The sequence below is a fragment of the Mytilus galloprovincialis genome, chromosome 10, assembly GCF_965363235.1.
Source record: "Mytilus galloprovincialis chromosome 10, xbMytGall1.hap1.1, whole genome shotgun sequence".
Classification (NCBI taxonomy): Eukaryota; Metazoa; Mollusca; class Bivalvia; order Mytilida; family Mytilidae; genus Mytilus; species Mytilus galloprovincialis.
The window spans coordinates 5,000,634-5,024,632 of NC_134847.1; the positions used below are offsets into that span (position 1 = coordinate 5,000,634).

At 32.6% G+C, this 23,999-nt stretch overlaps 1 protein-coding gene and 1 long non-coding RNA gene across 4 annotated transcripts in view; both read left to right on the top strand.

Moving 5' to 3' along the window:
* The window catches only part of LOC143049698 (uncharacterized), a 60,456-nt gene extending 47,957 nt beyond the window's left edge, over window positions 1–12,499 (top strand). For all 3 annotated transcript variants that reach the window (XM_076223372.1, XM_076223373.1, XM_076223371.1), the window contains exons 4-11: window positions 511–609; window positions 2,515–2,613; window positions 3,382–3,480; window positions 5,481–5,579; window positions 6,018–6,194; window positions 6,850–7,014; window positions 7,766–7,903; window positions 9,148–12,499. In XM_076223372.1, coding sequence (XP_076079487.1) covers window positions 511–609; window positions 2,515–2,613; window positions 3,382–3,480; window positions 5,481–5,579; window positions 6,018–6,194; window positions 6,850–7,014; window positions 7,766–7,903; window positions 9,148–12,303 — 4,032 coding nt within the window. In that variant the 3' untranslated portion in view covers window positions 12,304–12,499. The remainder of the gene's footprint in view (window positions 1–510; window positions 610–2,514; window positions 2,614–3,381; window positions 3,481–5,480; window positions 5,580–6,017; window positions 6,195–6,849; window positions 7,015–7,765; window positions 7,904–9,147) is intronic.
* A 118-nt stretch (window positions 12,500–12,617) lies between these two features.
* LOC143049699 (uncharacterized) lies at window positions 12,618–16,087 on the top strand. The gene is made up of 2 exons (XR_012970288.1): window positions 12,618–13,458; window positions 14,169–16,087. It is a non-coding gene; the product is annotated as an uncharacterized LOC143049699 (long non-coding RNA).
* Window positions 16,088–23,999: the final 7,912 nt, after the last annotated feature.

The following is a 23,999-nucleotide window of genomic DNA, read 5'->3' on the forward strand; positions in this document are numbered from 1 at the left end:
AATATTTGATAAAAATTATGTGCAGCTAACTGGATTTGATCAAATTTCCATGTGGCGTACAGGAATTTCATTAAAATTTTCTGTATGATGCGCAGGCAGGGTAAAATATATATATTAAAATTAATTTGGATTTGATTTAAGTAAAAACACCTTCTTTTCTGTAATATTAGAAAGGTTGCCTATACTCATATGGCTTGCTTGTCAAGTGGCAAACACGCTCATTCTCTGGGTATTACAATTCAAACCTATGTAACTTAATCTGTTAATCAGAAGACATGTTTGCAATTTTAGATATGAAAATATGAGTAGGTGTGGTATGACTGCCAATGAATCGCCCAATGTTACATTATATCCACATAACACCAACTGACAAGGATGTAAAAAAACGCAACAGTAATTGAATATATTCCTTTTTATACAAAAATCTTCTTTCAGTGTGCTGTGACACATACATGTATTTTTGTCTACCATAGTTATATAGTATTTATAAACTTGTTTGTTATTTTGTAGCTTGGTTACACACCCCTTCATCGTGCAGCCTCCAAAGGACATGTAGAAGCCATAGAATTGCTGTTGACATCCAAATGTAATGTAGACTCACAGGACGAGGTAATTCAGGGCAAACCAATAAATAAACAAATAAACAAACAAACAAACTAACAAACTAGCAAACTAACAAATGGAGCCTTCAACATGCTTTAGTATGAAATTAGCTTCAGATGAAAATTTGTGGCCAATAATTTACCCTCTGTTGAAAAAAGAATGTGATATGATTTTCAATTAGACATTTATTTACTTTCAAAATGTTGCAGATTTAAGAAACAATAGATAGCTGTATAGCCTTCAACAATGAGCAAACTTCATACTGTATTACAGTGTTCCAACATGATGAAATGTGACACCAATGTGTATTCCTATCTCATGGACTATTGAAGTAAAATATTTTTTGTGGCATCCCTATCATTATTAAAAAGTATGTTGAACTTCCGATGTTTTCTTTATTGTTGGGTAACTGTCTCATTGATGCTACTTCTAGTCATCTCTTTCTCAATCTAAATGTAAAAAACTTGTATGTATCACCATAAAGGAAAAGAATGAACCCTCATATGTAATTGTTCTGTCTAAGATCCAATGTAGCAAAGAAAACACTCCAGACTCAACAGGGTAACAAATAGAATACAAAGTAGGGTCAATTTTTACTTAAATTTGAAATAGAACCTTTTTATGCAAATTCCAAACTCTCTTTATTAAAATTAGTGTCTGGTTTTTTAAACAGGTTGTAATTATCACTGTTTGATACACATGTAGAAAATAACACCGTCATGTTTTATATATATTGTGTAAAACATGTTCAGGTGCTAGATTTCTTATTTTTTGTACCTTATACGTGTCATGTTTCTGATTAGAAATTTCTGTCCTGTATTTAAATATTACATAATTCATCAACAAATTGAATTTAAAAGTAAATTGACTGATAGAAATTGTTTTGTGAAGATTTGTTTGCAGTGATTCATGATTTGGTATTCAGTTAGACCAATATACCATCACGTCACGATACATCTCATCTATTACTTGACGTATTATATTCATTTCTTAATTGAATTGAATGGCCTTATTTCCATATTTTAATTTAATTACAAAAATACTCCCATTTTATCGTTTCTTTTTATAGAAATACCGTTTAAGATTATATCAGACTGTTTTAATTTAGTTTTGAAAGGGAGACAATTAAAAACGTATAAAAACTATAATTTATAAGTTATATCATTTAGAATTTGTCTGACTTGAGACAAGATGAGTCAAATGTTTTATGGGTCTTTACTTCATTACCTGGTTTGATGTTTATCTCTGTATGTATAGGATGTATCCTTAACTTTGTCAAGGAGTTCCTACCATGGTGTGACCTGTCACAGTTTTGGTCAGGTGTTTGAAACTTTGTCAGGGAACACCTATAATGTAAGTTTTGGTGTACCCATAGCTGTTTTATAACGTTGTCATGTTACTATCAATGAGGTTGGACACATTTAAATAAAGTGTAATAAAACCATTCCCACAAAAAGTAAGGAAAAATGAAGCAGACTGAACAAGGCCTTTATAAATTTGTAAAGGAGAAGGGTATAAAACACTTAAAACTTAGAACTATATTAGTAAGGGGAAAATAATGTTTCTGATAAAAGGATGGCAAAAAAATTGTAGTGGTTTGAAAACTTAAAAAAATCCCATTCTTGACGATCACTGAACAACTTATTCAAGGTAAAGAAACTCAATGTAATCTAGGGGAGATAACTCAGGAAGACAATATTTATATGATTTTCAATGCTCTTTAACTTGATTATTGAATTGTTCTTTGAACTGTTTTAATTTGAGTGTTTTTGATGAGTCTTAAATGAAACACTCTTCTGACTGGCTCAATTATAAGCCAGGAATGTTTGATGAGTCTTAAATGAAACACTCTTCTGACTGGCTCAATTATAAGCCAGGAATGTTTGATGAGTTTTAATTTTCTGTTTTCAGCATGGTAATGGTGTCATCCATGAATCAGCCTGGAATGGTTTTAGTCAGACGTTAGAACTGTTGATTAAACACCATTGTAATGCTATTCTAACTAATAAGGTAAGCCAATTTCATTATAATTTTGGCTTAGATAATGTCAACGGAATGAGTCATAGGTGTTGCTTTTCAGGTCCCTAAAGTGTTAAATAAAATTGAGAATGGAATTCGGGAATGTGTCAAAGAGGCAACAACCCACCAAAGGGCAGAAAACAGTTAAAGGCCACCAATGAGTCTTCAACAAGCTAGAAAATCCTGCATCAGGAAGTGGTCCTCAGCTTGCCCTTAACACAATGTGAACCAGTTCAGTGTAAATGGACATCACACTTAACTCCGAAACATATAAATAAACTCTAAAAATTGAGAGAAAAAAAACAAAACATAAGACTTACAAAGGCCAGAGGCTCCTGATTTGACAGATGCAAAAATGTGGCAGGGTTAAACATGTGACATCTCAACCCTCCCTGACCCCTATACCACTAGCCAATGTAGAATAAACAAACACACCGTAAAATTCAATTTGAAAAAAGTCAGAGTCTGATGTTCATCTCAGTTTAACGATCATTTTGACTAGCTGCTCTCTATGACATTGTCCAGCTACTTTCAATTAACTAGCATGGTGTCCATCAGATTGTCTTTTCTGATCTTTTTTACCAACAGGCAAGACATATCTCTGTGTCAACAGTTTATTAGTTTTAAATCCTTAAATAATGTAATTCGCTGAGAGACGGGATTCAGTGATCTCAAACCATCGAATCACTGTCATCCTTGTATTCTGTTTGCAATACACAACACAGAATGTACAGTATTTTATTTTTCTTTATTTTTCAGTCTGGATTTACAGCTCTACATTTAGCCAGTCAGAATGGACACAATCAAAGTGCTCGAGTTCTTTTGTATGGAGGCTGTAATGCAGACCTAAAAAATAATGTAAGCAGAAATAGTCATATTATCAGACAGATCTGAGCTGTCTGAGGTTCATTTTAGCATGTTATACTGTTAGATGCATTTTCGCATCATTGCTCATCAACTAATAGTATATATACAAATGTATATACTGGTATTCTTACACATGGTGGTCATATACCAATGTCAGTGCCTTAAGGTTGTTTGTCTTTTCCTCACAGTATTTTCTAATTTTTGCAAGCTTTAAAAAAAAAAGAATTCTTCCCAAATTGTTTAAAATTTTGGTACTTCTGATGTACTTTTCATACAGTTAAATGTCCTGAATATGCATGAAATATTTGTCACAGGATATTTAGCAATTATATCAGTGATGTAGTTTTGAATTAATTTGTTAAATAGTATTCACCCAAAGAGGTGTTTCTCACCAAAAATTCTAATCTTCCAATTCACTCCATTATTTTGATGTGTGTAGCATTTTACATTATCTTTTGAAAAAAATACCATCCTTTATGAAAAGACTGTTATTTTGTATTTTAATGGCTAATTTAACAACTTGATGCAATTTTATTATATAATTACAAGTATAATGTTTCTAATGTGAAATATTATATAAAATATCTGTATTTAATTCAGAGTATTATTAAAGATGCTAACAAATTTTTTTAAATAAAGGCCCATAAAAAAAACTCATATCTATTGATCATTCAAATATATAAGAAGCCATTAGTAAAAGTGTCAAGTTTGAAAAGAATTTATCATTAAGTTCTGTTTAAATGATCCTTTTAAGAAGAAAAAACTCAACAATTTTCCATTTATTTTGATCTCTCTTCAATGGAACAAAAACATCATAAATTTTCAAGGACATTGTATCATACCCCTAAAACTTCATTAAAAGATGTTTTCATGAATTGAATTATTAAAGGAACACAGACTTCAGATTGTTGAAACTTTGTGGATTCTTTATTATTAATGGGATACCAATTTTTCCTCGATTTCATAGGTTAAGGTGGACAAATACATTTTTACCCTACCGCACAATTACTACTTCAGGTGTTGGTTCACTTATAGAATTACAGACATACTTTAAGTGTTCAACAAAATACATATTCCCTGCTAGTCTTTTTGCAATCAGTGACATTAGCTACACATGGAAAATCTATTTTTCCACCATGAAATTGTGCACCCACAAAGTAAATGAATTCATAGTAGCCTAGTATTTCAGCAGTTGATCAAAATGTTTAAATTTATGTCACAATACTAATGGTATATAAATATGTCTATCTGTATATTCTCTTTTTAGAATATTTAAATTAATGCTTTTATATACTTGTAGCTCCCTTGTGGAATGAGTTAATATTATGATAATTTAAGTATTGTTTCATGATCTGGATCTGTTTTCCAAAAGTATGATTTTATTGCTACATGTAGTAGTTAATTATATAATACAGACCAACCTGAACTATCCCAATTTATGGAGGATATCCCCCATGAGAGGTGTTATACTGAATTTTGATTTTTTTTTTTTATCATTTAAACATTTATCTTTTAAACAGGAATTCAAATAAGTTAAAATGATATTTAAGCACATACTTACTCATTCAAATAATAAGGTAGTAGACTAAGAACACTTATATAAGTGAAGCGTAAGGTCCTCTTGAGCTAAAAATACTCGATGGAGATTTTGAAAAGTTGGCAGGTATGATAAAAATAAACATGATATGGGGTATTCATCCTATATAATGTGTTAAGAATGTCAGACTCCTTCACAGTTGTGAGATGCAGGTCTGAAGTCAGTTTCACAAAAAAACTTACGACTAAGATTGGTCGTAAGTTGTGAACAATTCAGTATAAAATGTACTCACGATCAATATCAATAAATTTTCTGTACAACTTGCACAAGTAGTAGGATTTTCTCAAATCACCGGAGCACCTGCGTTCATGATGCATAATTTAGCTGAAACCTAGTAGAATACTGCACATTAATGCAGATCAGTTTTACAATGTAAAACATTTCTATATTTCAGTATGGAGATACAGCCCTCCACACAGCAGCAAGGTATGGGCATGCTGGTGTCACACGTATTTTGATCAGTGCCAGATGTAGACTCAATGAACAGAACAAGGTATACACCCATTGATGTACTTTTTTTTACCCAATAGAGATAGCAATATTTACATGGAAAATGTTTCTTTAGAATTTATATATTGGTAAAATATTCAATGTGATTATTCATAAAAGGGGAAATGTAGAAGTAATGGGAATATATAGAAGTAAAGGAAAAATATAGAAGTAAAAAGATGTGGTATGGTTGCCAATGAGACAACTACCAACTAGAGACCAAAGAATGAGGACTTTTACAACTAATGCACAGTACAGCTCTCAATGAGGAGCAAAACACACAAAAAAATTTAAATGATAAGATGTTTCTTTTTTCACCACAAAGAATACCTGAAAAAGTTGCTGACCTGTACCTTGGTTTTATTTAAAATTTAGGGACTCAAAGTCATATTTGTGTGGCCTTATAATCCAAATTAAAATTTTCTGCATATTTGATTTTTAGAATGGTGACACTGCACTACATATCTCTTCTGCTTTGAAGAGGAAGAAGATTGCTAAACTGTTGGTGGAAGCTGGCATTGATGTTTATATTGTCAACAAACAAGAGGAGACCGCCATTGATGTTGCCAAACGAAAAGATCACCCTGAGGTCATCATAACAATCACATCACTGTTAAAGGTATACATGTATATGGAAAATTACATTGTAAGGGTTCTCATTAGTTCATTTTTGTTTTAATTACTGTGGATTCATTATTATTCGTTGGATACTAATTTTTGTGGGTATAGGTGAACCACAAATTCAAAAGTTCAATGAATATCATATTTTCAAAAGGCTTTGTATACAGAGATTGGCAAAATCACGAAATCAAATATCCACAAATATGCAAGTTTTCAGCAATCCACGAAAATTGATACCCACAAAAATAAATGAATCCATCGTAGATGAAATTGATATCATAGGTTTATATCAGCAATTTCTTTGACAGTTTTAGAAATAAGCTCAGATCAAAAATTTTAATGAGTAATGCCTCTTGGAAATATTAATTATAATTGAAGTCAAATTCCATTTGCTTTGAAGCCTTCATTTCTCTAAGATAGTAATAAAAAGTCTTGTAGAACAAACAAAAAATGCTTGTTTTAATTATTTCCTTTATACAATGTACCTTGGATTGATTAGATATGTGTAATGCGGGGGACGCTGTAAGTCTATTCTTTCATTGTAGCTTGTGTTGTTGTGTTGCTGTCCCATTAATGTATACCTAACACTTTTCAGCAGAACCTTTGATGATGTTTTATAGACAATTTATTATGTCTTATTATATATTTTTCAGACCAAAGCTCAGGTTCATCCATCACCTAAAATGGTAAATTTCAGTGAAATACCTGTGGATATAGATGGACCTGTTGTAGTCCCTGATGAAGACCTACCTGTACAAAAGACAGAAAAGACAGAAAAAGGCAGCAAATTCTTCTCGTTCCTGAAGAAAAAGAAAAAGGTAAACAAAATGTATATGCTTTTAGGGTATTAGGAGAATATGTGCAAATGAGTAGACAGTGTTATGATAATTAAACCAAATAAAACAATGCAGTATAAAATTAAAATTGGGAAGCTAAGTAACAGACAAGACAAGACAAGATAAAAATAGGTCAGAGGGGTCCTGATCCCGAAATCCTGGCTGAAAAACATAAAATCCAGAGGTCCTAAATTTAAAGAACTTTAAATCCTGACATCTCGAAATTCTAAAAAAAAATTCTGGATCACGAAAGGATAAAACCTGAAATCCAGAGCTTACAAACACCTGATCACGACATCACGAAAAAGCGAAAAAAAGGTCCTGCCCAGATGTGTCAGTCTGTTTTAACTAATCATCTAACCAAACACTATTGGTTATTAGATTGAATATAATTTGATGTACTGTAAATTTAGAAGTTAATATTGTGAGGTTTTTATTTGTGCAAATAATGCAATTGGATGGGTCTCACAATAATAAGAACTTGCATTGTGATAACGGGTACATATATCTGCATCTAGAGGATTTTTTTTTTAAATTGAAATAATCGAAAACACATTTTTCATCCATTTATCAAAAATCAAAGTACTAAATGCAATAATTTCTGAATTTCAGTACAATGTAATAGCATCTGTAGTACACTGTATAGTTATGTGATGGCAGTTATACTAATTTCCACATTGCATCATTTAAATATGTCATGATAAAATATTTAATTAGTTTGATTATTTTTCAGGAGAAAGATAAACCCGCTCCATCAGGAAGCCAAGTCCACCCTACTGATGGTAAAGATGCTGTACATGGCTTCTTTAGTCAGTATATACCAAAGACGGGACAACAGTACTTCAGAGATTTAGCTGGTAATATTAAGCAGGTTAGTGTCTTATATCATTCTCAGTATGATAGGATCATTTAATTATGTAAATTCAGAAATTGTGCAATATTTTATTATTGTGAAAAACTACAACTATTTTGCCAAAATAAATAATTAATTTTCTATTGCATTACTGGTATGGTTCATTGCATTTCTAAAATTCACAATAATTAGTTGCATATTTGTGTCAGTTGTCAAACAATGGCATTTGTTAGTTTATGGTAGATAAACAGCCAAGAATTTAACGTTTTTAACAAATTGAAAAAGTTTAAAAAAAAAAAAAATTTATGATTAAAAAAGCCATTACATGAATCAAGGTTAAACGACAGTAGCAAATTATCACTCGCGTCTCCTTGGTTATCAAAAAGTCAATTGAGGCTACCCTCAAATGTGATTCTAAGCACTAGGAACTTTGTCAGAACCCTTCAAAGTAATCTTATTTGTACTTTAATATGGTTTATGTTAATTGACAGTTTATTAGATCACAATATGAATAAACGTCCCTGACAAGGTCACAAGAATACTTAACAAGAGCAAAAGAACATTGCATTTTTTGCTGTTCTTGTCTCAAGGTCACTATGGGGTCTTAAGGGCAAATGTACAAATCACATTTTAGTTTTAGACTGTGCTGAGCATGGTTTCTTTACTAGACATTAATCATGTTACATATATGCACTGAACATTAAAGGGGTAAATTGCAAGCTGTGGATTCATTATTGTTCGTGGGATACTAATTTTATTGGCTTTCGTGGATATAGATTAACCATTAATTTATATGGTCAGTGAAATGTCAATTTTTTATAGGCTTGTCAAAACCACAAAATCAAATATCCACGTTATTTTCTTTTTTTTTTTTAATCCACAAATATAAATGAATCCACAGTTATATTAATAAAATGTACATTATAAACTCAAACGAGCAAACTAGTCTTGCCCCATAAAATAACTGGCAAATTAAAAACCAGCACAAACATTTAGACAACCATTGTTCACATCAAGATATTTGTATTTTGTAACAATCAAGAAGACCTGCATGAAGTATGCTAAAAACTTGGATCGAAAAAATAAGAGCTAGTCAAAATAGACACAAAGAAATCAAAAATACGTATTGATTCTTTACTCAAAATCTCTACTCACTCACACTTGACAAAATTGGAGACAACTTCAAAGATTTTTTAAACATGTAATATTCATTTCTGTCTTATTAGCTGATTATTGAAATGTATTTACTTTGTTTTCGACAGGGACCAATAGGATACACCCCAATTTGTCAGTGTATGCCTGCTCTTCACCAGTTGGAGAAGCGAGTGGGTCAGGATAAGGAACATATTTATGAACATATCGATGCCTCTCATCAGATCCTCAAAAATCGTATGGATCAGTTAGATAAGAAAACTACACAACAAATTACGACATTCGACATGTGGTCCAGGGATAGATTTGATGAAGAAGAAAGAAATTGTTACAACAGGATTGACCAGCGTTTAGCCGATCAACAGCATTACATGGCACATAAGAAACGTGGTGGTATGGACGTGGATGATTGGTTAGAGGCTAAATTGTCAAATTACGGTCATTGTTTAGACCATCATCATGACGATACTGCTTTACCAAGCAATAATATTTTCACAGACATTCATCAGACTGAAAATGGCCGATTATTTCGCTCTCGATCAGACGAGACACTTTCGCAGTCTGATAATCACAGTGGGAAGTTTCGTAAAAGACAATTTTATGAATCACGTCAGCAAGCAATGCAGGAAATCAGGGCATGGCAACTTCCTGCTTATAGTAAAGACAGGGGTGCCAGGAATTACAATCCTGTTGTTGGACGTAGAGACAATTATGGTGTTCAGAACCCACAAACTCTCAATAGAAATGCAAATCAGCAAAGTGGGAGACATTTTGTTTCGCCTGTTTCTAGTCATCAAAATGCACGATCATCTTCACGACCTGACTTCATATCACCAAGTACCGCTTCTACTAGTCGTAGTCCGTACTTGTCACATGATCAAGTTCATGGTAGTCAATATAGTGGTTACGATCAAGGTGCTATTCCAAAGAAACTTTCAACCTCACAAACTTGGCATGATGTGCATGAACATCAAACATCAGTGCGTCCAGAATTAACCCCACGAACTCATAATACTGTGTTAAATCATAGAACTTCTGTGCAAAGAGACACTAGCCCACTAACTCATAACACTTTGTTAGATCATAGAACTGCTGGTCATAGAGATGCTAGCCCATTAAACCATAGCACTCCAATGGTTCATAAAACTACAGCACAGAGGGATGCTAGCCCTCTCAATCACAGTACTCCTAAATCACGAGAATCTAGTCCCTTTCATTATCAGTATCTCCCTCATCATAGAATGGTGAAAAGTCAAACTGAACCTGAAAATCTATCACCAAGACGAAATGAAAGTAGAACTATTCAAAGTGAAAGTAGGAAAGCTCAAAGTGGGAGTAGAATTAACCAAAGTGGGTTAAGAAGTATTCAAAATGATAGTAGACAAGTTCAGAATAATCGAGCTATTTATAGTGACAACCGGCAGGTTTATCAACAACCTAGGAATACACAACACGAAAATACACACTCACAAAGGGAACAATTTGATCGACAAAATCAAAACACACATTCGCAAAGGGAACTATTTGATCGACAAAATGAAGTGAGAAGATCAAACATGGAGTCAAGAACTCTACACAGTGAAAGTAGAAACAGTGAAACAAGGCGGAGTTTTCCCGAAAGGGGGTCCTCAAACATAAGCATAGGTACTAATGTGACCTCCAATTCCTCCAGCACTGGACAGGGCCCCCTCACAGAGTCTGGTGCTGGAAAAATAGTGGTTAAACCAACTTTCACAACATTTGGATATCCAGAGAGGGAAAAATTATACAATACTCAAGACAATACAAATAAGGGATATCCAAATGATTCGTCAGATTTAGGTAGGTCAGGTATGTCAGTTCAACAGTCTGATTCAACTTACGGTTACCATAGTGAAGTTATAAATAAACCTCTAACCTCTGGAATACCAGCAAGGCATGATGGGAAAGAAATTCCTATGGAGAGAATGTCTCACATGGATAGAAGAAGTGAATATAATCAAAACACTGGAAATAATGTCAAAAATAGTGCTATCAATTCTGTAAATAATGTTAATAGGGATGATATGTATTTATCACAAGGTCATAGCAATATGCAAATGAGCCGACAGAGGTCAAGGTCAACTGATGGAATATTATTAGATGATACTGACCTATCGTCAGCACATCAAATGAAATTGAAATTGAAGGATCCGTCTTCCATGCAGAGATCTGGAACTCCCAGTTCTCCCAGAAACAGTCAAAATCATAGTGTGCCATTAGAGTCAATGAAAAGGCCAACATCACAATATGGAAGTTCAAGGTCATATTTAAATGATAGAACTGATATGAAACCATATTCTAATGAGCAAAACAATAAAAATTTACAAAGTGGTCAATATTATAGTTCTTCACAGGGAAACATGAACAGAAATCCTGTAAACTATTCTTTGTTAGGTTCAAAAGGGCAGATTTACAATTCTACAAGAGATGTAGATGTAAACAGGCAAAATAGTGGACAGACTTGTTATAATAGAGACAGGCCTACTTTGGCCGGTGATAGTACAAATAGGGAAAATCCTTATGGATCTGTTCAAAACTTTACTCGAAGGGTGAACGATGGGAGGACTTCTGTGCCTGCTCCATCAGGACAAACATATAATACATACAATCCTAACTTCCAAAGTCATGACAATGTCATGTATTCAGATCAAACAAATGTGTCAAAACTAGGCAGCAAATCTGAATCTCATCTGAATCAGGAACAACATATTCAGGGTCCGGAGGTTATACCTAGAACTGATAGGAATTTACAATCTACGCCAATTCAAGACAAAAGTCGGGAGGACAATAGTAGCAATCCTGATTCTGGATATAGCAGTAAAATCTATGGACGTAATTTGAATTCTGGGAATGCTCCCAGTACAAGTTGTACACCCTCATCGTCATTCAGTACCGAACCGACGGACCATAACATTACACTTTCTAGCAATAATTCACCCCATCCTCAAGTCAATCATAGTGACTATGCACAAATAAACTCTGTTCAACAGCAATATCAGAAAGATTTGAGCAGTCATGTACAGCATTGGTACCAACGAAAGTTAAAAGACGCAGCGAAAAACTTAAATGATGGTGAATATGGTTACCATAGTGACTACCATTCACCGACTAATGGCATTCAAAATTCAAATGACTTCAGCCAGTATGAGTATGCTCAGCAGTCACGGCAACCAGTTTACCATGGAAACCAAACATATTCATCCTATCATCAGGTGCCAAACTTTATTAGGGGTAGTGATGTTTAAGCTTTTTTGTTAAGACAAATACATTTTTTTGTAGTTGTATATTATTTATAGCTAGTGGATAAGTGAGGGAACAATTTTGAATGGTGATACATTGCAGTTAAAAATACCATAGAAATTTTACTTGCTAAACTTCAAAAAAAAAAAAAAGTTTTTCTTTTTTAGAATTAAAATAAATAAAAACATTTTCCCACAACAAAAACATGTATCTACAAGAACAATGCAATAATATGCCAAATTTGATATTTTAAAAGTTACAAAACAATGAAATTACATCTTGTTGTGTTAGCTAATTAAGTCTTTAATAAAACATATACAAGTAAGAACTTTGATGGAAATAACCGAAAATGCACTTGTCACGTTTAAAAAAGTCTTGAAAATGTTCTGAAATTCATTTTTATTTGATCTGAAAAAATAAGAGATAACTGTATTGTATTTGAAGCTTTAAGGACGTCCATAGGTAGTTTTACTGTCGCAAATTTAATTTACCTGTCGACATGGAGCGGAGACAGGTAAACGGGTATTTGCGACAGTAAAACTACCGATGGACGTCCGCAAAAGCTTCAAATACAATACAGTTATCTCTATTCTAATGCAAAACAAGTTCATAATTAAATTTCAATCATTATTTCAGTGTAAAATGTTCATTAAAGAAAATTCCGCGAAAAGATGTTATCTTCTTTGGTCCCTACACTAGGTGATGTCATAGGTATGCCTCCGGCATTAAACATAAACACCGGGCGTTTTCTGGCTTCTGTGCCGGTTCAGAATGTAATAAAGCTTGATAAAAAGAAGTTTTTTTATGTGCAACATGTGAATTTTTTTGTTTATTATTGTAAAAATTACATGTCAATACATTCAGCAATTCAAAATGTCGGCTTCCTTAGTTACAGACAAGGAGATAGAGAATTTTACGCTAACTGTCATCCAATCAGAATCATTGATACAAAATAATTGCATTAGAATTCCTGTTGTACGCATACTTTATTTTTGTGGGATTTCAGAATAGAGACTTATCAGGGCTATAGAATTAATTATGAAAATTTTCAGGATCAGTAAAAAAGCTTTTTTTCTGGAATTTGTCAATCAGCATTTATTTTATCTAGGAATAAAGGAAGACACCACCTCATTGTAGTCTTTAAGAATCTATAAGTCTCGGTGCATTACGTTTGCGCGCATTACCATTACATTTGCGTGTAAAAATCATTACGTTTGCGCGCAGCTTTTCATTACAATTGCACGCATTTATTTGACAGGTAAACTCAGGTAAGCTTAGGCAATAACTCTTATTTATCTATGAATTTATTCAATTATTTTAAGTAAAAGTACCCTTTTCGTTAGACTAAGTCACCTATACTCACCCACGAGGAGGTAGAAGTTGGATACAAGCAGGATAAGTCGGTTGCATTATGTTCTATCAATCCGGAAATTTTAATACTCATAGCATACTAATGATTTTCTCCCCCGATTTGCTATTAAAAAAAATTTCAAATGTTCGTTACTTGACAAAACTTTACAATCTAGCTTTCAATAGATTATTTAGGAACTTTAAAGAGATCACTATTCGGGGTACTTGATCACCCTGAAAAAATTCGCAATGAAGTTACATGTATGCCTTAAGTTATAACAGAATTTATCATGCACACTTTATATTTTGTCTTAGAATACAATATGAACAATATAAATTATGATTAAAACATCTTTTCAAAGTTAATGAAATTTTATATAATTCATATTTCATCATATACCGTTTTTTACCTGGGTTTACCTGTAAGATAAATGCTCGCAAATGTAATCAAAAGCTGCACGCAAACGTAAAACATTTTAATCCCCAAATGCACGCAAACGTAGTGCGCCCATAAGTCTAGAGAGAAAAGAGTGAATATATAAAATTTAATTTACATGTAGAGTATCTGTTTTTATTATAATGGGAAATTATTGGTAAAAATATTCCATATTGCAACACATTGACACTAATTAATAACTAAGAAAAATCATATGTAAAAACTATGCAATTTTCATTATGTTATTCAGGGAGCATTTGAAGTATTTGTAGTAAAATTATACAATTTATAAGTTAAATATTACAAATCATAATCATTTGTATGGCAGTAGTATAAAATGTACTGACATCAAGAAAAAAGAAAGAAACACACTTAACGTTATAATGAAATGGGGTAGGAAAAGAGGATACACTGATTTTCTAAAAAAGCTTTTTATTAAACGTGAGTTATGCAATCTCCATAGAATCTACTCTCATCATTTTCAGTAGATAACTACAACTTTCTGGGCCAGTTCAAGCTAGGATACAGGCTTCATCATCTCTAAGATCTCATTGCAGTACACCATATGTAGTGTTTACATCCTAGTGTTTAAATTTAATGTTTTAGACAGCTGCTTGTACATTTATATTCCAAAGACAAAGTTACTATGATCTCTTCCTTTGTAAGAATTCCACAATTTTATATATACATTATATTTTTTAATTTCATATTTATTTTGTAAATACAAAACTATATATATATATATTTAATTGTATATTATGATTTTATATGTAGATAAGTCTTAATTGAATTTGTACATAAATGGACTTAATTCGTATTTCAGAATTTCTTTACTTTTGTATGGTTCATTGTTTATATATGATAAATAAGACATCATGCTGTTGTCATGGTATAAACTGTATTTTTGTAAGAAAATTTAATCTTTTTTAATCTCAATGGATGCAGAAGCAGTAACTGATAGTATAGATATTTTGATACTGATGGTTCATTATATTTTTATCTTGGCTAATTATTCATGGATTCTCTTGCATTGGTTAGCCATCAATTTTAAATCTTCAACAAAATACAAATTTTCTGTAGGCTTTTATGCAGAATTGGCCAAAACTATCAAATAATATACAAACAAATCCAGAACATTTTTTCCCAATTCACAGAGATTGGAAACTCAGTCTGATTAAAATCTGATGTTGCGATACACTCTAACTTTAGAGTGGAAAGTATCCTTGATGCAAACTTACAGCTGATTTTCATGAGATTGGCTTCGTTGCTTAATCCCAGTAAGCCAAGTAGATAACTTTTGTGAAATCCAACATTTTTTCACTTTTGAAAAAAATTGTTATTTTTTTTGTATTGACTTACATGTCCATCATTGTGATGCTAGTTAAATAAAAGTATTACTGTAAATTCGGAAATGAATGTATTATTGTAAATCACTGATTATTGGTCAAAATGTAACATCTTAAATAACACCATTGCAAAATTGTGTGAAGGAAAATAATAGTTACTGAAATTACAAGTGCTTGGATCTCTTTTGTTCACCCCAATTATATAGCAAATTTTGCATTATTAAAAACATAGCAATAATTATTAAAAACATAGCAACAATTTCTTAACCAACGGAAGTGGGGAAAAAACTGTTTTCATTTCCTGTTAAATTGAAATAAGTAATTTTGTTAAAAAAAAAGGGGGGGATTTTTGTCAAACTTTTTTACGGAGTTACAGATAATATTTTCCTTTCTGATATTTTACACAATGAACATGTTCTATGTATATCTGGTAGATTAAATGCTCTTCAACTCTTAGTTCTGGTTTAGTGTTTTCATTTACTATATCATCATTTGTATAATATGCAATAATTCAGAGCATAATTATAAATGTCAAACTTTGTATATTAATGATTAGCATACCATCCATTTATTCATATATACATACATAAAACAAAATTGTTATTTTTATTATTATTATAAAATTTAAAATAATGAAATTAAAAGTATATAAATTTAGTTTTGTTGAATTTCTTTTTATACAACCGCAAATTTATTTTTGGGTTCATATAATGCTATGATGTTGTTGTCAGCATTCTAGTCTGCATTGTTGGTCGTTGTCTGAAGACACATTTGGTTTACAGACCTTAACTAGTTAAAGTGAATGGATCTCTATGAAATTTTATAAGACGGTTTAATACCACAAAAGGAAGGTTGGGATTGATTTTGGGGTTTGTGGTAACAACAGTTCAGGTATGAGAGGCCGAAAACAATCATTTTTGTAGTTTGACAATTACTTGTGTGTAATTGTTTGGGTCTCTCTGAAATTGTACCCCAAGGTTTCATATTACAAAGGGAAGGCTGGGGTTGAATATGGGGGTAATTACTCCAAACATGCAGGAATTAGAGGCAAAATTGAGGGACCAAAAACATTTTTCTTTTCTAAGTTTCCAGACAATAACTTGTGTTTAAGTGAGTGTATGAATTTTTCTCTCCAATTTTTTTAGAGGGTTCATAAATTTCTTGACTTTTTTTTTTTTAAAAAGTGTCAAGAAGTAATCTTCAATTGCACAATGGATTTTTGTCGATCCTACAACTTTTGTTGTAGAAAGCTCGACATAGGGATAGTGATCCGGTAGCAGCGGCTACGACAGCGACGTTACCTAACTTTACCTAACTTCTTAAAAGCTTTATATTTGAAAGTGAAAGACCTGGATGCTTCATACTTTGTATATGGATGCCTCATGTTATGAAGTTTCCTTCAGTCACATGTCTAATGTCCTTGACATCATTTTCATGGTTTACTGACTACTTGAAAAAAAAGTTAAGATTTTTTGTAATGTTAAATTCTCTCTTATTATAAGTAATAGGGTAACTATATTTAGTATGTGCGTACCTTGCAAGGTTCTCATATCCGTCAGACAGTTTTCACTTGACCTCAACCTCATTCCATGGATCAGTGAACAAGGTTAAGTTTTGGTGGTCGTCCATATCTCAGATACTATAAGCAATAGGTCTAATATATTCAGTGTATGGAAGGACTGTAAGGTATACATGTCTAACTGGCAGGTGTCATCTTACCTTGACCTCATTTTCATGGTTCAATGGTTATAGTTAAGTTTTAATACGACCGCAAAATTTGAAAAATTTTTCGTCGTATATTGCTATCACGTTGGCGTCGGCGTCGGCGTCGTCGTCGTCGTCGTCGTCCGGCGTCCGAATACTTTTAGTTTTCGCACTCTAACTTTAGTAAAAGTGAATGGAAATCTATGAAATTTTAACACAAGGTTTATGACCACAAAAGGAAGGTTGGTATTGATTTTGGGAGTTTTGGTCCCAACATTTTAGGAATTAGGGGCCAAAAAGGGCCCAAATAAGCATTTTCTTGGTTTTCGCACTATAACTTTAGTTTAAGTTAATAGAAATCTATGAAATTTTGACACAAGGTTTATGACCACAAAAGAACGGTTGGGATTGATTTTGGGAGTTTAGGTTTCAACAGTTTAGGAATTAGGGGCCAAAAAAGGGCCCAAATAAGCATTATTCTTGGTTTTCGCACAATAACTTTAGTTTAAGTAAATAGAAATCAATGAAATTTAAACACAATGTTAATGACTACAAAAGGAAGGTTGGTATTGATTTTGGGAGTTTAGGTCCCAACAGTTTAGGAATTAGGGGCCAAAAAGGGACCCAAATAAGCATTTTTCTTGGTTTTCGCACCATAACGTTAGTATAAGTAAATAGAAATCTATGAAATTTAAACACAAGGTTTATGACCATAAAAGGAAGGTTGGTATTGATTTTGGGAGTTTTGGTCCCAACAGATAAGGGGCCCAAAGGGTCCAAAATTAAACTTTGTTTGATTTCATCAAAATTGAATAATTGGGGTTCTTTGATATGCCGAATCTAACTGTCATGACTGTGTATGTAGATTCTTAACTTTTGGTCCCGTTTTCAAATTGGTCTACATTAAGGTCCAAAGGGTCCAAAATTAAACTTAGTTTGATGTTGACAAAAAATGAATCAGTTAGGTTCTTTGATATGCTGAATCTAAAAATGTACTTAGATTCTTGATTATTGGCCCAGTTTTCAAGTTGGTCCAAATCGGGGTCCAAAATTAAACTTTGTTTGATTTCATCAAAAATTGAATAAATGGGGTTCTTTGATATACCAAATCTAACTGTGTATGTAGATTCTTCATTTTTGGTCCTGTTTTCAAATTGGTCTACACTAAAGTCCAAAGGGTCCAAAATTAAACTTAGTCTGATTTTAACAAAAATTGAAATCTTGGGGTTCTTTGATATGCTGAATCCAAAAATGTACTTAGATTTTTTATTATGGGCCCAGTTTTCAAGTTGGTCCAAATCAGGATCTAAAATTATTATATTAAGTGTTGTGCAATAGCAAATCTTTTCAATTGCACAGTATTGCGCAATGGCAAGAAATATCTAATTGCACAATATTGTGAAATAGCAAATTTTTTTTTAATTAGAGTTATCTTTCTTTGTCCAGAATAGTAAGCAAGAAATATCTAATTGCAAAATATTGTGCAATAGCAAGATTTTTTTTTTAATTGGAGTTATCTTTCTTTGTCCAGAATCAACTTAAATCTTTGTTATAAACAATATACAATGTATATTCACTTTTTACTACCAACTGATAAATTATAATAAATAACATTCAGTGATAACAAGCAGTTTTTTTTACATCTTAATATTTTATGATGTATTTAAATGAGTAGTTATTGTTGCAAACTCCATTAGAAATTTTAATTGAGATTAGTTTTGGAATAAGGGAAAGGGGGATGTGATTAAAAAAATTGGGTTCAATTTTTCTCATTTGAAATTTCATAAATAAAAAAGAAAATTTCTTCAAACATTTTTATGCCCCACCTACGATAGTAGAGGGGCATTATGTTTTCTGGTCTGTGCGTCCGTCCGTTCGTCCGTCCGTCTGTCCCGCTTCAGGTTAAAGTTTTTGGTCAAGGTAGTTTTTGATGAAGTTTAAGTCCAATCGACTTCAAACTTAGTACACATGTCCCCTATGATATGATCTTTCTAATTTTAATGCCAAATTAGAGTTTTTACTCCAATTTCACGGTCCACTGAACATGGAAAATGATAGTGCGAGTGGGGCATTTGTGTACTGAGGACACATTCTTGTTTTGAGAGGATTAATATTCAACAGCATAGTGAATTGCTCTAAGAGAAAACAAAAATTTTAAGTTCATTAGAACACATTCATTCTGTGTCAGAAACCTATGCTGTGTCAACTATTTAATCACAATCCAAATTTAGAGCTGAATCCAGCTTGAATGTTGTGTCCATACTTGCCCCAACCGTTCAGGGTTCAACCTCTGCGGTCGTATAAAGCTACGCCCTGTGGAGCATCTGGTTGTGTTTTGGTCTGTTCTTATACTGTATGCAATAGGTCTAAAATATTTGATGTATGGAATGATTGAAAGGTGTACATGTCTAGCTGGCAGGTGTCATCTGTCCTTGACCTCATTTTCATGGTTCAGTGGTCAAAGTTCAGTTTTTTGAGTTTTGGTCTTTTTTTCTAATACTAATTACGATAGGTCAACTATATTTGGTGTATGGAAATATTTTATGATCTATATGTCAGTCGTGCAGGTTTTATTTGACCTTGACCTAATTTTCACGGTTCATTGCTCAGTGTTAAGTTTTTGTGTTTTGGTCTGTTGTGCTTAAACTATCAGCAAAAGGTAAACTATATATGTTGTATGGAAGAATTGTTACCTGTACATGCCTGCCTGGCATGGTTCATCAGACCTTGACCTCATTTTCATGGTTCATTGGTCAATGTTTAGTTTTCTTGGTTAAGTTTATGTGACAGTTGTAATGAAGCTTTATATTTAGGACTATCAACATAATATCAATGAAAGAAGGCGAGACATTTCAGCGTGTGCACCCTTGTTTAGATCTTTGACCACATTTATTTTGTGTTGGAAACCTTTATCATGTCAAAAATATGATCACAATCCTAAAAAAAATCAGACAGTATCAAGCTTGAATATTGTGTCCAAACATGCCCCAACTGTTCCAAGGTTTGACCTCTGCAGCTGTATCAGGCTGCACTCAGCAAAGCATTTTATTTAATAAGAGGTGAGATCATCAGGTGTAGAAGTTGGGAACCATTCCATACACCAAATAATTGATCTAATTCTTATAGTACATTACCATCAAAACTATAACATTGATCAATGAATCATGAAAATGAGGTCATGGTCAGATAAACATGTACAACTTAAGTACTATCATTCCATACATGAAACATAGTTAACCTATTGCATAAAGTATTGGATAAACAGACAAAACCATGAGAGCTTAACATTGACAAAATAACCATGAAAAATTATGTCATTTTCATTTGAAACCTGCCAGACATATACAATATAGGGTCTCTACTGCTTATAATATATGACAAATGGACCAAATCAGAAAAACATTTTTCTAATGAACCATGAAAATGAGGTCAGGGTGAAACTAGCCAATTAAACGTAGTTTACAATCATCCGTACACCAAATATAGTTGACCTATTATTTACAGTATCTGAGATACAGACTTGTAAACCTTGACCACTGAACCATGAAATAAGGTCGAGGTCAATTGAAACCTATTTGACAATCACGTTGACCTTGTAAAAAACACATATACCAAATATGGTTATCCTATTGATAAAAATAAGTGAGTATTTCAAAAGAAAAAACTTTCCAAGCAGTCGCTGAACCATGAGAATGAGGTCAAAGACAAGGGACATATGCTAAATCTTCTGCAATATGAAGCTTTATACAAAAAATTAACACATTCACCTGAAAGTAATCACTTTGTCTCGTATACTGAGACCTCTCTGTCACAGGTAAACAAATATGAGAATGGAATCATTGAAAACAAGACCAGCACTAATAAAACAATAGTTTCATATGGCTTGTTAAAAGTAATTAGCCTGCTGATATAAAATCATGCTGTGCTGTCTGTCAAATATGGTTCATTTAAACTTAACCTCACTTTAATGAGTTAAAAGATTTTCACTCAGATTTGAAGATAGCATTTTAGTGCTGTAACACCACTGTCCCATGTTAGAGGAAGAGTTGAGCTCTTGCTAATATTATCAACCAAGCCTCATTCTATAATTTGCCTGTCCAAATCAAGCAGACCCAGTTCTAACTATTGAGAATAATATTTTTCAAAAATCATCAATTGAAAAACTTTTAGGTGTAAGAATTGACTCTAATCTGTCCTGGACAGGCCATATTAATTACTTATGTTCATCTATATCATCTAGACTTTATTTACTCTCTAAAATCAAGAAATTTCTAAATATTGATCTAAGAAAATTCAGTGGCGGATCCAGAACTTTTCCTAAAGGGGGGGCCCGCTGACTGACCTAAGAGGCTCCAGTCCTGCTTCAATGATTCCCTATATAATCAACCAATTTTTTCCCACGAAAGGGGGGGCCCGGGCCCCCCCCCCCTGGATCCGCCTATGAAATTATTTCATAATGGTTATATTCTCCCACTGATAGATTATTGTTGTATTATTTGGAGTGGTTGTGCTAAAAATGAGCTAGTCAGAATAATAAAATTGCAGAAAAGGGCTGCAAGACTTATTTTAGATGCTGATCCACTTTCATCATCAGCTCCACTGTTTAAACAGCTTGGATGAATGACAGTAGAGAACAGAATCTCATACCACAAAAAATCACGGCACAAATCTGTTTTGATGCAGAAATGCCTTAAGAATGAAGCCCCTGTTTATCTCACAGAAAAATTTAAAGAAATGCCAGACATAAACCAATATTGTTTGAGAAATGCCTCTTGCAAAAATTTACAAGTTCCAAAAGCAAAAACAGAGCTGTATAAGAAATCTTTTATATATCCAGGATCTATTTTATGGAATAACTTACCATTATCCCTGAAAAAATCAACCTCAAGTACAAGCTCATTCAAAAAAGATTTAAAAAATTACTTGTTGGAACATTAAGAAGCTGTGCGATTTTATATGCATAATAATTTTCTCACACTTACTCAAACTTATGACATTGTTGATGGCAATACTATATATGTCATATATGAATATGTAACTTTTACATGTTTTGAAAATTGTATTGTATATTTCATAACAATTTTTTATTTCATTATTCATGTATGTGTGTTTGTTTGATATTTTGTAATTGTTTGTTATATTTCATTGTATTTCATGAGGGCCTCAGGGAAGATTAGCTTTATAGTTAACTGTGTAACCCTCTTTAAATAAAGAAGTATTATTATTATCATTATTATTATTATTGTCCCAAGTCAGCACGTGTTATTCTGTTGTTATCTTTGGTTACGGTCTTTATTTTCATTTTTTTTTCTTCATAAATCTTTTCTTTTGTTTGAATTCATTCTAATTTTGTAATGTCAGAGACTTTTCAACTCTACTGTATGGGTTTTTCTCATTGCTGAATACTCTACATAAACCTATAGTTGCTTCAATCTGCTTCATTATATAAATGGAAAATTTTGTATTGGAAATCATACCAACTATAATATCTTTTTATTTCATTAAATTTAATGAAATAAAATTTTGTGTTTCTGTAAACATGTGTAAAACTTGCATGTTTTTTTTCAAATATTCAACTGTAATTGTAGAAATAATTTGTAAAACTTAATTATATTTTAATGAATGTTTGCACTGTAAAAAATGGTAAAATTGTTGGTGCATGGGAGATAACTCTTTATATTCATTTCATATGAAAAACATCAGAAGAATAAAACTAGTGCATAAAAATGCACAAAATTAAAAATTTAAGAATATTCCTACTTTCTTTAAATATCTAATATTTAAAGTATGTTAAAGAAAGTTACTGCGCATGTACACAATGAGAGTTATGATTTGTCTTGAGTAAATGTAAGTCAATTTGAATTGAAATTGGTATAAATATATATACTGCAGCTGTGCTATTTGAGCAGTCAAATTGCATTGACCGTATATTCATATATGATATAGACACTGACTGTATATCACCTTGTTTATGACGTTGACAATGCGTTTCCATAGTTTTATTTAAGACGTCAATAAAACATACAGGTTCGTAGAAATTTTACATTGTCCGCTAAAAATCAGAACATGGTGTTTTTTTCCCTAAATATTTCATTTAGAAAAGTTATGATATTTGCAGTATATAAAGAATAACCATTCATTGTCTCGCAATATAAATTGTATTTGTACTCGGCTCGGAACAGGTAGGAATGCTAGGCACAGACTTGCTTTCTACCAGTTTCTAAGTCTTGTACAAATAACATTTATATTGCGAGACAACGTACAGTTATTCTGTATATACACTAATGCACTATCATTGACTTCAAACATTACATTCATTACTCCTTTCATAACTGATCCATCTGACAACTTTATGTCCAAAATCATAGACAGTGACAAACAAATTGGGGATCAGAAATTTTACAGTCATCAGTTCTACAAATTATAAAACAGAGTTATGCCCCCTTGGCCACAAACATGATTGTAAAGGCTAAAGAATTGTTTTGACATTGTTATCGCCTTTAAAATTCCTATCAGACCACATATTTAAGTAAAGCGAAACATAGGGTTATATTTTCAACATATGAACATATTACATGTATCTCTCTGCATTGAAGACCCATTGGTGGCCTTCAGCTGTTATGTGTTCTTTGGTCGGGATGCAGTGGCGGATCCAGAAATTTTCATAAGTGGAGGCCCACTGGCTGCATAAGAGGGGGCCCGATTTTGTCATGCTTCAGTGATTCCCTATATAAGCAACCAAATTTTTTTCTCAAAAGGGGGGGGCCCCCCCTAAATCCGCCTCTGGGATGTTGTCTCTTTGACACATTCCCCTATTTCATTCTCAATTTCATATCCTTGTTTCATGGAAGGCCTGTTGGAGTTC